Source organism: Hypanus sabinus, chromosome 5, assembly GCF_030144855.1.
Source record: "Hypanus sabinus isolate sHypSab1 chromosome 5, sHypSab1.hap1, whole genome shotgun sequence".
Classification (NCBI taxonomy): Eukaryota; Metazoa; Chordata; class Chondrichthyes; order Myliobatiformes; family Dasyatidae; genus Hypanus; species Hypanus sabinus.
In genome coordinates this window covers 186,107,538-186,123,688 of record NC_082710.1, presented here as the reverse complement: position 1 = coordinate 186,123,688, position 16,151 = coordinate 186,107,538, and the positions used below count along the sequence as shown (strand labels likewise).

General features: G+C 42.6%; 1 protein-coding gene across 7 annotated transcripts in view; it reads left to right on the top strand.

Moving 5' to 3' along the window:
* The window catches only part of LOC132394738 (hepatic and glial cell adhesion molecule-like), a 212,347-nt gene that overhangs the window by 96,892 nt on the left and 99,304 nt on the right, over positions 1 to 16,151 (top strand). For 6 of the 7 annotated variants that reach the window (XM_059971134.1, XM_059971143.1, XM_059971133.1 and 3 more), the window contains one exon: positions 6,656 to 6,741. The exons of the other annotated variant lie outside the window; for it this stretch is intronic. In XM_059971134.1, the coding sequence (XP_059827117.1) occupies positions 6,656 to 6,705 (50 nt within the window). In that variant the 3' untranslated portion in view covers positions 6,706 to 6,741. The remainder of the gene's footprint in view (positions 1 to 6,655; positions 6,742 to 16,151) is intronic. 7 annotated transcript variants of the gene reach the window in all.

Below are 16,151 nucleotides of genomic sequence, written 5' to 3'. Positions count from 1 at the left end.
GTGGAGGCCAAGTCTCTGGATGCATTCAAGGGAGAGTTAGATAGAGCTCTTATAGATAGTGGGGTCAAGGGATATGGGGAGAGGGCAGGAACGGGGTACTGATTGTGTATGATCAGCCATGATCACAGTGAATGGCGGTGCTGGCTAGAAGGGCCGAATGGCCTACTCCTGCACCTACTGTCTATTGTCTATTGTCTATTATCAACTACGTATAGTTTCTGTTTTTCCCAGGAATGAGGAATCATTAAATTTGATGTCTTGTAGCTGCAGTACATTGCAATACATAATTTTTTAAAATCTATAAATTACAATAAGAAATAGATATAAAAAGTTAGATTAAGTAGTGCAAAAAGAAAGTGAAAAAATAGTGAGGTAGTATATCTGCGTTTATTGTCCATTCAGAAATCCAATGGCAGAGGTGTAGAAGCTAATCCTGAAACATGGGGTATGTGGCTTCAGGCTCCTTGATGGTAGCAATGAGAAGAGTGCGTATCCAGGGTGATGGGGGCCCTTAATGATGGATGCCTCCTTTTTGAGGCATCGCCTTTGGAAGTTGTCCTCAGTGATGGGGGGGCTAGTGCCCATGATGGAGCTGCTCGAGTTTTCTGCTTTCTGTGGCTTTTTCCAACCCTGTGCAGTGGCCCCTCCATGCCAGATGATGTGAATAGTCCCCACAGAACGATAGCTGTTGCTCTTGTCCTTGACAGTAGACCTGTTGGTTTTTGTATCTTCAAGATGGCAGTTGTGGTGCAGTGCTGACAAGGTGTGTAAGGTGCTCCAGATCATCTACTGGAACATCTCAGCACTTAGACCTGCATTTGTCGGGGTAGGACAGAGATGGTCAGAGTTTTGGCTCAACACCATGCATCAAGAGTTACTGTTGGATCTATCTCCACCACCTAAATGAGGATAACATCTGAATGGAGTGTGAAACAGCACTTTCTCACTGACTGCGCTTTGAGGAGCAGAGAGCGAACTATAGGGACAGGGGATTACTTTAAATTGGTATTCTAGTCAGCACAGAGGCGTTAGCTAAAGATGAGGTTCTTGTGCTGTTGTTCTATGGATCTGGCCTGTCATTCAATCTGATCATGGCTGATCTCCCCAGCCTTGCCTAGAGCCCTCAACCTTTCAAAAGTGAATCTACTTATTTAAATAACCAAAATGATCTGGCCTGCACAACCTCTGGGGTAGAAATTCTAGACATTCACCATCCTCTGTGAGAGAAGAGGTACCTCCACACCCCAATTTCAAATGACTGCCCCATAACCTTTTGACTATGTGACCTCGTTCAGGGCTTTCCCACCAGTGGAAACATCTTAAAGAGAAAATCAGCAGGTGCTGGAAATCCAAGCAACACACACAATTCTGGAGGTACTCAGCAGGCCAGGCAGACCTATGGAAAAAGTATAATCAACGTTTTGGGCCAAGATCCTTTGGCAGGACTGGAGGAAAAAAAGCTGAGGGTAGATTTAAAAGGTGGGTGTGATGGGAGAGAGAAACACCAGGTGACAGGTGAAACCTGAAGGGAGAAGGATGAAGTAAAGAGCTGGGAAGTTGATAGGTGAAAGAAATATAGAGCTGGAGAAGGGGGGAGTCTGACAGAAGGCCATGGAAGAAAGAAAAGTGGGGAGGAACACCAGGAGGTGGTGCTGGGCTGGCAAGGAGATGAGGTGAGAGAGGGAAAAGGGGATGGGAAATGGTGAAGGGGTGTGTGGGGCATGGTCGTTAACAAAAGTTCGAGAAATCGATGTTCATGTCATCAGGCTAGAGGCTACCCAGTATATAGTTCCTCCAACCTGACTGCAGTCTCATCGCAACAGCAGAGGAGGCCATGGATTGACATGTCAGAATAGGAATGGGAAGTAGAATCAAAATGGGTGGCCACTAGGAAATCCCATGTCCTCTGGTGAATGGAGTGTAGGTGCTTGGGGAAGTGGTCTCCCAATCTATGTCGGGATCTCTGGTCTTCTGCCTGCTCCAGATCTTCTCATTGCCACTTCCAATAGGATATTAACTATCTCGACTTCAACACGCAATTCCAACGTCACCCTTACGAACGTTTTGCTCTCCACACACTCCGCACTAACCCTAACCTCACCACTGCAGATAAAGGGAGTGCTGTGGTAATCTGGCAGACTAACCTCTACCTTGCTGATGGCCAGTGACAATTTTCAGATACCTCCCTCTTACTTACCCTTCAAACAGGACCCCACCAAGGAGTACCAGGCCATTGTCTCCCACACCATTGCTAACCTTATTGGCTCTGGGGATATCCCATTCATTGCCACAAATCTCATAGTTCCTGTACCCTGCACCTCTCGTTTTTACTTCCTACCCAAGATCCACAAACCTGCTTGTCCAAATATTCTCATTGCTTCTGCTTGTTCCTACCCCACTGAACTCATATCTGCATACCTCAACTTTGTTTTATTCCTTCCCCCCCCACCCCCCCTACTGTTCAGTCCCTCCTAACTACATCTGTGACGCTTCACAAGCTCGAGATCTTTTCAATGATTTCAAGTTCCCTGACCCCATCATCTTGTTTTCACTCTGAATGTTCAGTCCTATACACCTCCAACCCCCAACAGGAAGACCTCAAAGCTCTCCAATTCTTTCCGGACACCAGACCCAACCAGTTCCCCTCCACCACCACTCTCCTGCATCTAGTGGAACTTGTCCTCACTCTTAATGATTTCTCTTTTGGCTCCTCCCACTTCCTTCAAACGAGAAGTGTAGCCGTAGGCACTCACGTGAGTCCCAGAAATGCCAACTATGTGGAACAGTCTATGTTCCAAGCCTACACCCTAGCTTTTCCTACGCTACGTCAATGACTGCATTGGTGCTGCTTCCTGCACTTATGTGGAACTTCTCGACTTCATCAACTTTGCCTCCAACTTCCACCCTGCCCTCCAATTAACCTGCTCCATTTCAAACATCTCCTTCCCATTTCTAGATCTCACTGAGTCTATCTCTGGAGACAGCTTATCTACTGATGTCTATTATAAGCTCACAGACTCTCACAGCTACTTGGTCTACACCTCTTCTCGCTCTGTTACTTGTAAAAACTGCATCCCCTTCTCTCATTTCCTCTGTCCCTGCCGCATCTACTCTCAGGATGAGACTTTTCATTCAAGCTCCGCCCCCATCTAAACCCCTTGCTCTAGGGAGATGCCAATTGATATTTGAGGATTTAAAATCTCCCATTATGACAGCTCTGTTATTATTACACCTTTCCATGATCTGTTTCCCCATCTGCTCCTTGATATCCCTGTTACTATTGGGTGGCCTATAAAAAACACCCAGTAAAGTTATTAACCCCTTCCTGTTCCTAACCTCCACCCACAGAGACTCCGTAGACAATCCCTCCATGGCATCTACCTTGTTTGTAGCCGTGACATTATCTCTGATCAACAGTGCCAGGCCTCCCTCCCTGTCCTTTCAGAAACATCTAAAACCTGGCACTTGAAATAAACATTCCTGTCCCTGAGCCATCCAAGTCTCTGTAATAGAAACATAGAAACATAGAAAAAAGGTGCAGAAGTAGGCCATTCGGCCCTTCGAGCCTGATCATCCAACTCAGAACCCTGTACCTGCTTTCCCTCCATACCCCCTGATCCCTTTAGCTACAAGGCCCATATCTAACTTCCTCTTAAATATAGCCAATGAACCGGCAGAGAATTCCACAGATTCACCACTGTCTGTGTGAAGAAGTTTTTCCTCATCTCGGTCCTAAAAGGCTTTGTGACCCCTTGTTCTGGACTTCCCCAACATCGGAAACAATCTTCCTGCATCTAGCCTGTCCAATCCCTTTAGAATTTTATGCGTTTCAATAAGATCCCCCCTCAATCTTCTAAATTCTAGTGAGTATAAGCCTAGTCGATCCAGTCTTTCTTCATATGAAAGTCCTGCCATCCCAGGAATCAATCTGGCGAACCTTCTCTGTACTCCCTCTATGGCAAGAATGTCTTTCCTCAGATTAGGGGACCAAAACTGCACACAATATTCTAGGTGTGGTCTCACCAAGGCCTTGTACAACTGCAGTAGAACCTCCCTGCTCCTGTACTCAAATCCTCTTGCTATGAATGCCAACATAACATTTGCTTTTTTCACTGCCTGCTGTACCTGCATGCCCACCTTCAATGACTGGTGTACAATGAAACCCAGGTCTCGTTGCTCCTCCCCTTTTCCTAATCGGCTACCGTTCAGATAATAATCTGTTTTCCTGTTCTTGCAACCAAAGTGGATAACCACGTTTATCCACATTAAATGCATCTGCTATGAATTTGCCCACTCAACTAACCTATCCAAGTCACCCTGCATCCTCTTAGCATCCTCCTCACAGCTAACACCGCCGCCCAGCTTCGTGTCATCTGCGAACTTGGAGATGCTGCATTTAATTCCCTTGTCTAAATCATTAATATATATTGTAAACAACTGGGGTCCCAGCACTGAGCCGTGTGGTACCCCACTAGTCACTGCCTGCCATTCTGAAAAGGTCCCATTTACTCCCACTCTTTGCTTCCTGTCTGCCAACCAATTCTCTATCCACCACATCATATCTCCAAGTACTGATCCACGCTCTAAGCTCATCCGCTTTATTCACAACACTCCTTGCGTTAAAATAGAAAGATCTCAAACTGTCCATCTGAGCGTGTCCCTTCTCTTTCACCTGCCTATCCCCCTCACACACTGTCTCCAACTTTTCTCTATTTGTGAGCCAATCTCCTCTTCTCCAGTCTCTTCAGTTAAGTTCCAACCCCCGCCAACAATTCTAGTTTAAACTCTCCCCAGTAGCCTTAGCAAACCTCCCCACCAGGATATTGGTCCCCCTGGGATTCTAATGAAACCCATCCTTTTTGTACAAGTCACTCCTGCCCCAAAAGAGGTCCCAATGATCTAGAAAACTGAATCCCTACCCCCTGCTCCAATCCCTCAGCTACACATTTAACCTCCAACTCATTCTATTCCTTCACTTACTGTCATGTTTTCTGTCCTCTCCTTTCAGACTGCCCCTTCTCCAGCCCTGTATTTCTTTCACCAATTAATTTCCCAGCTCTTTACATCATCCCTCTCCCTCCCAGTTTCAACCATCACCTTGTGCATCTCTTTCCCCTCCCCTACTTTTAAATCTACTCATCTGTTTTTCTCCAGTCCTGCCGAAGGGTCTTGGCTCAAAATGTTGACTGTACTTTTTTCCATAGATACTGCCTGGCCTGCTGAGTTCTTCTAGCATTTATGCGTGTTGCAGTAGAAACATCTTTCCTATCAGGCCTCACAGTAACATTTCAGTACAATCTTCCCTCATTCGTCCAAGTTAGAAACATAGAAAACCTATCCTTTACACTATCTACAACACCACCAACCTTTGTGTCATCTGCAAACTCACCCTTCTACCCCCACATCCATTATGGGTTGTCTGATTGAATTCTGAAATTTCCCAGGTAAATACAGATTGTCTGATTAGATTCTGAAATTTCCCGTGTAAGTATGGGTTGTCTGACTGGATTCTGAAATTTCCCGTGTAAATATTGATTGTCTGACTGGATTCTGAAATTTCCTATGGCAATATTAAATACTAAGGTAGGAGGTGTTGTGGATAATGAGGTGGATTTTCAAAGCTTGCAGGGAGATTTATGCCGGTTAGAAGAATGGGCTGAACGTTGGCAGATGGAGTTTAATGCTGAGAAGTGTGAGGTTCTACATTTTGGCAGGAATAATCCAAATAGAACATACAGAGTAAATGGTAGGGCATTGAGGAATGCAGAGGAACAGAGAGATCTAGGAATAACTGTGCATAGTTCCCTGAAAGTGGAGTCTCATGTAGATAGGGTGGTGAAGAGGGCTTTTGGAACGCTGGCCTTTATAAATCAAAGCATTGAGTACAGAAGTCGGGATGTAATGCTAAAGTTGTACAAGGCATTGGTAAGGCCAAATTTGGAATATTGTGTGCAGTTCTGGGCACCGAATTATAGGAAAGATATCAATAAATTAGACAGAGTGCAGAGACGATTTACTAGGATGATACCTGGGTTTCAGCAATTAAGTTACAGAGAAAGGTTGAACAAGTTAGGTCTCTATTCATTGGAGCGTAGAAGGTTGAGGGGGGATTTGATCGAGGTATTTAAAATTTTGAGAGGGATAGATAGAGTTGACGTGAACAGGCTGCTTCCATTGAAAGTAGGGGAGATTCAAACTAGAGGACATGATTTGAGAGTTAGGGGGCAGAAGTTTAAGGGAAACACGAGGGGGTATTTCTTTACTCAAAGAGTGATAGCTGTGTGGAATGAGCTTCCTGTAGAAGTAGTAGAGGCCAGTTCAGTTGTGTCATTTGTAAAATTGGATAGGTATATGGACAGGAAAGGAGTGGAGGGTTATGGGCTGAGTGCGGGTAGGTGGGATTAAGGGTTCGGCACGGACTAGGAGGGCCAAGATGGCCTGTTTCCGTGCTGTGATTGTTATATGGTTATATGGTTATAATATTGTTCAGAGGCTAAAGTACTGGTTGTCACCTGTCAGTGAACAATTCCTGAAAGTCATCATCTCACACAAGTCCAAACCATTAAAGAAAGTAAAAGCCTGAAGCTGCTGATCTGTTAATCTCCATAATGGCCATGAATCCCACATTAATACTATCTCTATGTTTTCTTCACAGTGAGGTCCTGGAATCAAGTTCGGAAACTGAGCAGAGTGTCATTGAGATGATTTCTTATGCGCTAAAACCCTGTGTGCTGTTGTGAGGTAATTAAGGTGTTTACAAGGGCTTGGCAGTACAGGGACATGAACTTTAACATTCTGAGTCTCATCATGTATACAACGTATCAGCAGAATCAGATGCATTAATTAACTTAGACCATAAGTCCATAAGACATGGGGGCAGAATTAAGCCATCCGGCCCATCGAGTCTCCTCCACCATTCAATCATGGCTGATCCTTTTTTTCCCTCCTGCTCCACCCCGGTTCCTGGCCTTTTCTCCGTAACCTTTGATGCTATGTCCAATCAAGGACTTATCAATCTCTGCCTTAAATACACCCAACAACCTGGCCTCCACAGCTGCTGGTGGCAGCAAGCTCCACAAATTTACTACCCTTTGCCTAAAGAAATTTTTCAGCACCTCTGTTTTGAAAGGGTGCCACTCTATCCTGAGGCCGTGCCCTCTTGTCGTAGATCCTCCCACTATGGGAAACATCCTTTCCATATCTACTCTGTCTAGGCCTTTCAACATTCAAAAGGTTTCAATGAGATCCCCCTCATCCTTCTGAATTTCAGTGAGGACAGACTCAGAGCCATCAAACCTTCCACAGTTGATAACCCTTTTATTCCTGGAATCAACCTTGTGAACCCCCTTTGGACCATCTCCAATGCCAGCATATCTTTTCAGATGAGGGGCCCAAAACTTCACAATACTCAAAGTGGGGCCTCACTAGTGCCTTATAAAGCCTCAGCATCACATCGTTGCTCTTGTATTTTAGACCTCTTGAACTAAATGCTAACATTGCATTTGCCTTCCTTACCACCAACTCATCCTGCAAGTTAACTTTTAGAGTGTTCCACACAAGGACTCCCAAACCCCTTTGCATCTCAGATTTTTAGATTTTCTCCCCACTTAGAAAATATTCTGCACATTTATTTCTACCACCGAAGTGCATGACCATGCATTTTCCAACATTACAGAACATAGAACATAGAAACATAGAACATACAAAAACCTACAACACAATACAGGCCCGTTGGCCCACAAAGTTCTGCCAAACATGTCCCTACCTTAGAAACCTTTTTGAGGAATTAAAATCTCCCATCATGACAGCTCTGTTATTATTACACCTTTCCATGATCTGTTTCCCTATTTGCTCCTCGCTATCCCTGTTACTATTGGATGGTCTATAAAAAATACCCAGTAAAGTTATTGACCCCTTGCTGTTCCTAACTTCCACCCACCTAGGGTTACCCATAGCCCTCTATTTTTTATGCTCCATGTACCTATCCAAAAGTCTCTTAAAAGACCCTATCGTATCCACTTGCACAACCGTTGCCAACAGCCCATTCCACACAGTCACCACTTTCTGCAAAAAAAACTTACCCCTGATATCTCCTCTGTACCTACTCCCAAGCACCTTAAACCTGTGTCCTCTTGTGGAGTCACTTCAGCCCTGGGAAAAAGCCTCTGACGATCCACATGATCAATGCCTCTCATCATCTTATACACCTCTATCAGGTCACCTCTCAGCCTGCGTCACTCCAAGGAAAAAAGGCCGAGTTCACTCAACCTGTTTTCATAAGGCATGCTCCCCAATCCAGGCAACAACCTAATAAATCTTTTCTGCACCCGTTCTATGGTTTCCACATTCCTCCTGTAGGGAGGCGACCAGAACTGAGCACAGTACTCCAAGTGGGGTCAACCTCCATGTAGAATATGACCCGTCTACAACCGCTCTTTTGCCTTCTGTGGACAAACCAGTTCTGGATCCACAAAGCAATGTCCCCTTGGATCCCGTGCCTCCTTACTTTCTCAATAAGCCATGCATGGGGTACCTTATCAAATGCCTTGCTGAAATCCATGTACACTACATCTACTGCTCTTCCTTCATCAATGTGTTTAGTCACATCCTTAAAAAACTCAATCACACTCATAAGGCAAGTGTGATTAATATGCCCTTGACAAAGCCATGCTGACTATCCCTAATCTTATTATACCTCTCCAAATGTTCATAAATCCTGCCTCTCAGGATCTTCTCCATCAAATTACCAACCACTGAGGTAAGATTCACTAGTGTATAGTTTCCTGGGCTATCTCTACTCCCTTTCTTGAATAATGGAACAACATCCACAAACTTCCAATCCTCCGGAACCTCTCCCATCCCCAATGAAGATGCAAAGATCCTTGCCAGAGACTCAGCAATCTCCTCCCTCACCTCCCACAGTAGCCTAGCATACATCTCATCCAGTCCCAGCGATTTATCCAAATTGATGCTTTCCAAAAGCTCCAGCACGTTTCTTTTCAGTCCTCAAGCTTTTCAGTCTGCTGCAAGTCATCACTACAATCACCAAGATCCTTTTCCATAGTGAACACTATTCATTAAGTATTAAGTGTCTCTGCTATTTTCTCTGGTTCCATACTCACTTTCGCACTGTCACACTTGATAGGTCCTATTCTTTCACGTCATTTCCTCCTGCTCTTCACATACTTGTAGAATGCCTTGGATTTTTCCTTAATCCTAACCATCAAGGCCTTCTCATGGCCCCATTCTGGCTCTCCTAATTTCCTTCTTAAGCTTTTTCCTTTTAGCCTTATCATCTTCTATATCTCTAACATTACCTTGTTCTCTGAACTGATTTTCCCCTCTGCCATCGATGCTACTCTCACCCACATTCCTGCAAAATCTGATCTCAACCCATTCTACCTCTGCCAGAACGGACACTGAGTTCCACTTGTCCTTATCTACCACCTCACAAGAAGCTTCCACCATCTTTGGCTGCTGATAGGGCCACATATGAGTTCCAATGTAAAAGGTAAACAAAATCAAAAAAGGTGAATACAGGAGTAAAGGTGTTTTATTTGAATAAACTCAATGAACTTGTAGCACAGATTGGTAAGTATGATGTTGTAGGCATCATTGAATAATGGCTGAAAGATTATAGCTGGGAGTTAAATGTCCAAGGATACAAACTGTATCAAAAGGACTGGCAGGAAGGCAGAGGCGGTTAGCATGGCTCTGTTAGTAAAACATTGAATTAAGTCATCAGAAAGAGGTGACATAGGGTTGGAAGGTGTTGAATAGTTGTGAATAAAGCTAAGGAAATGCAAGAGAAAAAACTCCCTTATGGAAGTTATATACAGATCCCCAAACAGTAGTAAGAATGTGGTCTACAAGTTACGACATGCACGCCAAAAGAGAAATGTTACAATAACTATATAACAATTACAGCACGGAAACAGGCCATCTCGGCCCTTCTAGCCCATGCTGAACGCTTACTCTCACCTAGTCCCACCACCCTGCACTCAGCTCATAACCCTCCATTCCTTTCCTAATCATATGCCTATCCAATTTTTTTTAAATGACAATATCGAACCTGCCTCTACCACTTCTACTGGAAGCTCGTACCACCCAGTTACCACTCTCTGAGTAAAGAAGTTCCCCTTGTGTTACCCCTAAACTTTTGCCCCTTAACTTTCAACTCATGTCCTCTTGTTTGAATCTCCCCTACTGTCAATGGAAAAAGCCTATCCACATCAACTCTACCTATCCCCATCATAATTTTAAATACCTCTATAAAGTCGCCCCTCAAACTTCTACGCTCCAAAGAATAAAGATCTAACTTGTTCAACCTTGCTCTCTAACTTAGGTGCTGAAACCCAGGTAACATTCTAGTAAATCTCCTCTGTACTCTCTCTATTTTGTTGACATCTTTCCTGTAATTCGGTGACCAGAACTGTACACAATACTCCAAATTTGGCCTCACCAATGCCTTGTACAATTTTAACATTACATCCCAACTCCTATACTCAATGCTCTGATTTATAAAGGCCAGCATACCAAAAGCTTTCTTCACCATCCTACCCACATGAGATTCCACCTTCAGGGAACTATACACCATTTTTCCTAGATCACTCAGTTCTACTGCATTCCTCAATGCCCTACCATTTACCATGTGTCCTATTTTGATTATTCCTACCAAAATGTAGCACCTCAAACTTATCAGCATTAAACTCCATCTGACATCTTTCAGCCCACTCTTCTGACTGGCCTAAATCTCTGTGCAAGCTTTGAAAACCTACTTCATTATCCACAATGCCACCTACCTTAATATTATCTGCATACTTGCTAATCCTATTTACCACCCCATCATCCAGATCATTAATGTATATGACAAACAACATTGGACTCAGTACAGATCCCTGAGGCACACCACTAGTCACTGATCTCCAACCTGACAAACAGTTATCCACCACTACTCTCTGGCATCTCCCATCCAGCCACTGTTGAATCCATTTTACTACTTCAATATTAATACCTAACGATTGAACCTTCCTAACTAACATTCCGTGTGGAACCTTGTGAAAGGCCTCACTGAAGTCCATATAGACAACATCCACTGCTTTACCCTCATCAACTTTCCTAGTAACCTCTTCAAAAAATTCAATAAGATTTGTCAAACACGACCTTCCACCCACAAATTCATGTTGACTGTTCCTAATCAGAGCCTGTCTATCCAGATAATTATATATACCATCTCTAAGAATACTTTCCATTAATTTACCCACCACTGACGTCAAACTTACAGGCCGATAATTGCTACGTTTACTCTTAGAACCCTTTTTAAATAATGGAAACACATGAGCAATACTCCAATCCTCCAGCACCATCCCCATTTCTAATGACATTTGAAGTATTTCTGTCAAAGCCCCTGCTACTTCTACGCTAACTTCCCTCAAAGTCCTAGGGAATATCCTGTCAGGACCTGGAGATTTATTCACTTTTACATTCCTTAAAAGTGCCAGTACTTCCTCTTCTTTAATCATCATAGTTTCCATAACTTCCCTACTTGTTTCCTTTACCTTACAAAATTCAATATCCTTCTCCTTAGTGAATACCGAAGAAAAGAAATTGTTCAAAATCTCCCCCACATCTCTTTTGTCTCCACACATAGCTGTCCACTCTGATTCTCTAAGGGACCAATTTTATCCCTCACTATCCTTTTGCTATTAATGTAACTGTAGAAACCCTTTGGATTTATTTTCACCTTACTTGCCAAAGCAACCTTGTATCTTCTTTTAGCTTTTCTAATTTCTTAAGATTCTTCTTACATTCTTTATATTCCTCGAGCACCTCATTTACTCCATGCTGCCTATGTTTATTGTAGATCTCTCTCTTTTTCCAAACCAAGTTTCCAATATCACTTGAAAACCCTGGCTCTCTCAAACTTTTAACCTTTCCTTTCAACCTAACAGGAAGATAATGATTCCGTACCCTCAAAATTTCACCTTTAAATGACTTTCATTTCTCTATTACATCCTTCCCATAAAACAAATTGTCCCAATCCACTCCTTCTAAATCCTTTCACATCTCCTCAAAGTTAGCCTTTCTCCAATCAAAAATCTCAACCCTGGGTCCAGTCCTATCCTGCTCCATAATTATATTGAAACTAATGGCATTGTGATCGCTGGACCCGAAGTGCTCCCCAACAGATACCTCTGTCACCTGACCTATTTCATTCCCTAACAGGAGATCCAACACTGCCCCTTCTCTAGTTGGTACCTCTATGTATTGCTGCAAAAAACTATCCTGCACTCATTTTACAAACTCCAAACTATCCAGCCCTTTTACAGAATGAACTTCCCATTCTATATGTGGAAAATTAAAATCTCCCACAATCACAACATTGTGCTTACTACAAATACCTGCTATCTCCTTACAAATTTCCTCCTCTAATTCTTGCTCCCCATTAGATAGTCTATAATACACCCCTCTAAGTGTTACTACACCTTTCCTATTCCTCAATTCCACCCAAATAGTCTCCCTAGACGAGCCCTCTAATCTATCCTGCCAGAGCACCGCTGTAATATTTTCTCTTGACAAGCAATGCAACACTTCTCCTTCTTTCCCCTCTGATTCTATCACACTTGAAAAAACGAAATCCAGGAATATTTAGTTGCCAATCACACCCATCCTGCAGCCATGTTTCACTAATAGCTACAACATCATATTTCCAAGTATCAATCCATGCTCTAAGCTCATCCACCTTTCTTACAATGCTCCTAGCATTAAAATAAATGCATTTAAGAAATTCTCCACCTCTTACTCTCTGTTTATCCCTAATGGTGCAAACAGCTTTACTATCTTATCTTTCTTCCTTCTCCCCTACATCTTCGGTCTGAGCGCTCCCTTTCTCTATCAACTGCCTATCCTCTCTCACACACTGTCTACAAGCTTTCTCGATTCTCACACACTGTCTACAAACTTTCTCTATCCTCACACACTGTCTACTAGCTTTCTCTATCCTCACACACTGTCTACAAGCTTTCTCTATCCTCACACACTGTCTACAAGCTTTCTCTATCCTCACACACTGTCTACAAGCTTTCTCTATTCTCACACACTGTCTACAAACTTTCTCTATTCTCACACACTGTCTACAAACTCTCTATTCTCACACACTGTCTACAAACTTTCTCTATTCTCACACACTGTCTACAAGCTTTCTCTATCCTCACACACTGCCTACTAGCTTTCTCTATCCTCACACACTGTCTACAAGCTTTCTCTATCCTCATACACTGTCTACAAACTTTCTCTATCCTCATACACTGTCTACAAGCTTTCTCTATTCTCACACACTGTCTACAAACTTTCTCTATTCTCACACACTGTCTACAAGCTTTCTCTATCCTCATACACTGTCTACAAACTTTCTCTATTCTCACACACTGTCTACTAGCTTTCTCTATTCTCACACACTGTCTACAAGCTTTCTCTATCCTCATACACTGTCTACAAACTTTCTCTATTCTCACACACTGTCTACAAACTTTCTCTATTCTCACACACTGTCTACAAGCTTTCTCTATTCTCACACACTGTCTACAAGCTTTCTCTATCCTCACACACTGTCTACAAGCTTTCTCTATCCTCACACACTGTCTACAAGCTTTCTCTATTCTCACACACTGTCTACAAGCTTTCTCTATCCTCACACACTGTCTACAAACTTTCTCTATCCTCACACACTGTCTACTAGCTTTCTCTATCCTCACACACTGTCTACAAGCTTTCTCTATCCTCACACACTGTCTACAAGCTTTCTCTATCCTCACACACTGTCTACAAGCTTTCTCTATTCTCACACACTGTCTACAAACTTTCTCTATTCTCACACACTGTCTACAAACTCTCTATTCTCACACACTGTCTACAAACTTTCTCTATTCTCACACACTGTCTACAAGCTTTCTCTATCCTCACACACTGTCTACTAGCTTTCTCTATCCTCACACACTGTCTACAAGCTTTCTCTATCCTCATACACTGTCTACAAACTTTCTCTATCCTCATACACTGTCTACAAGCTTTCTCTATTCTCACACACTGTCTACAAACTTTCTCTATCCTCATACAGTCTACAAGCTTTCTCTATTCTCACACATTGTCTACAAACGTTCTCTATTCTCACACACTGTCTACAAGCTTTCTCTATCCTCATACACTGTCTACAAACTTTCTCTATTCTCACACACTGTCTACTAGCTTTCTCTATTCTCACACACTGTCTACAAGCTTTCTCTATCCTCATACACTGTCTACAAGCTTTCTCTATTCTCACACACTGTCTACAAACTTTCTCTATTCTCACACACTGTCTACAAACTCTCTATTCTCACACACTGTCTACAAACTTTCTCTATTCTCACACACTGTCTACAAGCTTTCTCTATCCTCACACACTGTCTACTAGCTTTCTCTATCCTCACACACTGTCTACAAGCTTTCTCTATCCTCATACACTGTCTACAAACTTTCTCTATCCTCATACACTGTCTACAAGCTTTCTCTATTCTCACACACTGTCTACAAACTTTCTCTATCCTCATACAGTCTACAAGCTTTCTCTATTCTCACACACTGTCTACAAACTTTCTCTATTCTCACACACTGTCTACAAGCTTTCTCTATCCTCATACACTGTCTACAAACTTTCTCTATTCTCACACACTGTCTACTAGCTTTCTCTATTCTCACACACTGTCTACAAGCTTTCTCTATCCTCATACACTGTCTACAAGCTTTCTCTATTCTCACACACTGTCTACAAACTTTCTCTATTCTCACACACTGTCTACAAGCTTTCTCTATTCTCACACACTGTCTACAAGCTTTCTCTATCCTCATACACTGTCTACAAGCTTTCTCTATCCTCATACACTGTCTACAAGCTTTCTCTATTCTCACACACTGTCTACAAACTTTCTCTATCCTCACACACTGTCTACAAGCTTTCACTATTCTCACACACTGTCTACAAGCTTTCTCTATCCTCACACACTGTCTACAAGCTTTCTCTATCCTCACACACTGTCTACAAACTTTCTCTATTCTCACACACTGTCTACAAGCTTTCTCTATTCTCACACACTGTCTACAAGCTTTCTCTATCCTCATACACTGTCTACAAGCTTTCTCTATCCTCATACACTGTCTACAAGCTTTCTCTATTCTCACACACTGTCTACAAACTTTCTCTATCCTCACACACTGTCTACAAGCTTTCTCTATTCTCACACACTGTCTACAAGCTTTCTCTATCCTCACACACTGTCTACAAGCTTTCTCTATTCTCACACACTGTCTACAAGCTTTCTCTATCCTCACACACTGTCTACAAACTTTCTCTATTCTCACACACTGTCAACAAACTTTCTCTATCCTCATACACTGTCTACAAACTTTCTCTATTCTCACACACTGTCTACAAGCTTTCTCTATCCTCATACACTGTCTACAAACTTTCTCTATTCTCACACACTGTCTACTAGCTTTCTCTATTCTCACACACTGTCTACAAGCTTTCTCTATCCTCATACACTGTCTACAAGCTTTCTCTATTCTCACACACTGTCTACAAACTTTCTCTATTCTCACACACTGTCTACAAGCTTTCTCTATTCTCACACACTGTCTACTAGCTTTCTCTATTCTCACACACTGTCTACAAGCTTTCTCTCTCCTCATACACTGTCTACAAACTTTCTCTATTCTCACACACTGTCTACAAGCTTTCTCTATTCTCACACACTGTCTACTAGCTTTCTCTATTCTCACACACTGTCTACAAGCTTTCTCTATCCTCATACACTGTCTACAAACTTTCTCTATTCTCACACACTGTCTACAAGCTTTCTCTATCCTCACACACTGTCTACAAGCTTTCTCTATTCTCACACACTGTCTACAAGCTTTCTCTATCCTCACACACTGTCTACAAACTTTCTCTATTCTCACACACTGTCAACAAACTTTCTCTATCCTCATACACTGTCTACAAACTTTCTCTATTCTCACACACTGTCTACAAGCTTTCTCTATCCTCATACACTGTCTACAAACTTTCTCTATTCTCACACACTGTCTACTAGCTTTCTCTATTCTCACACACT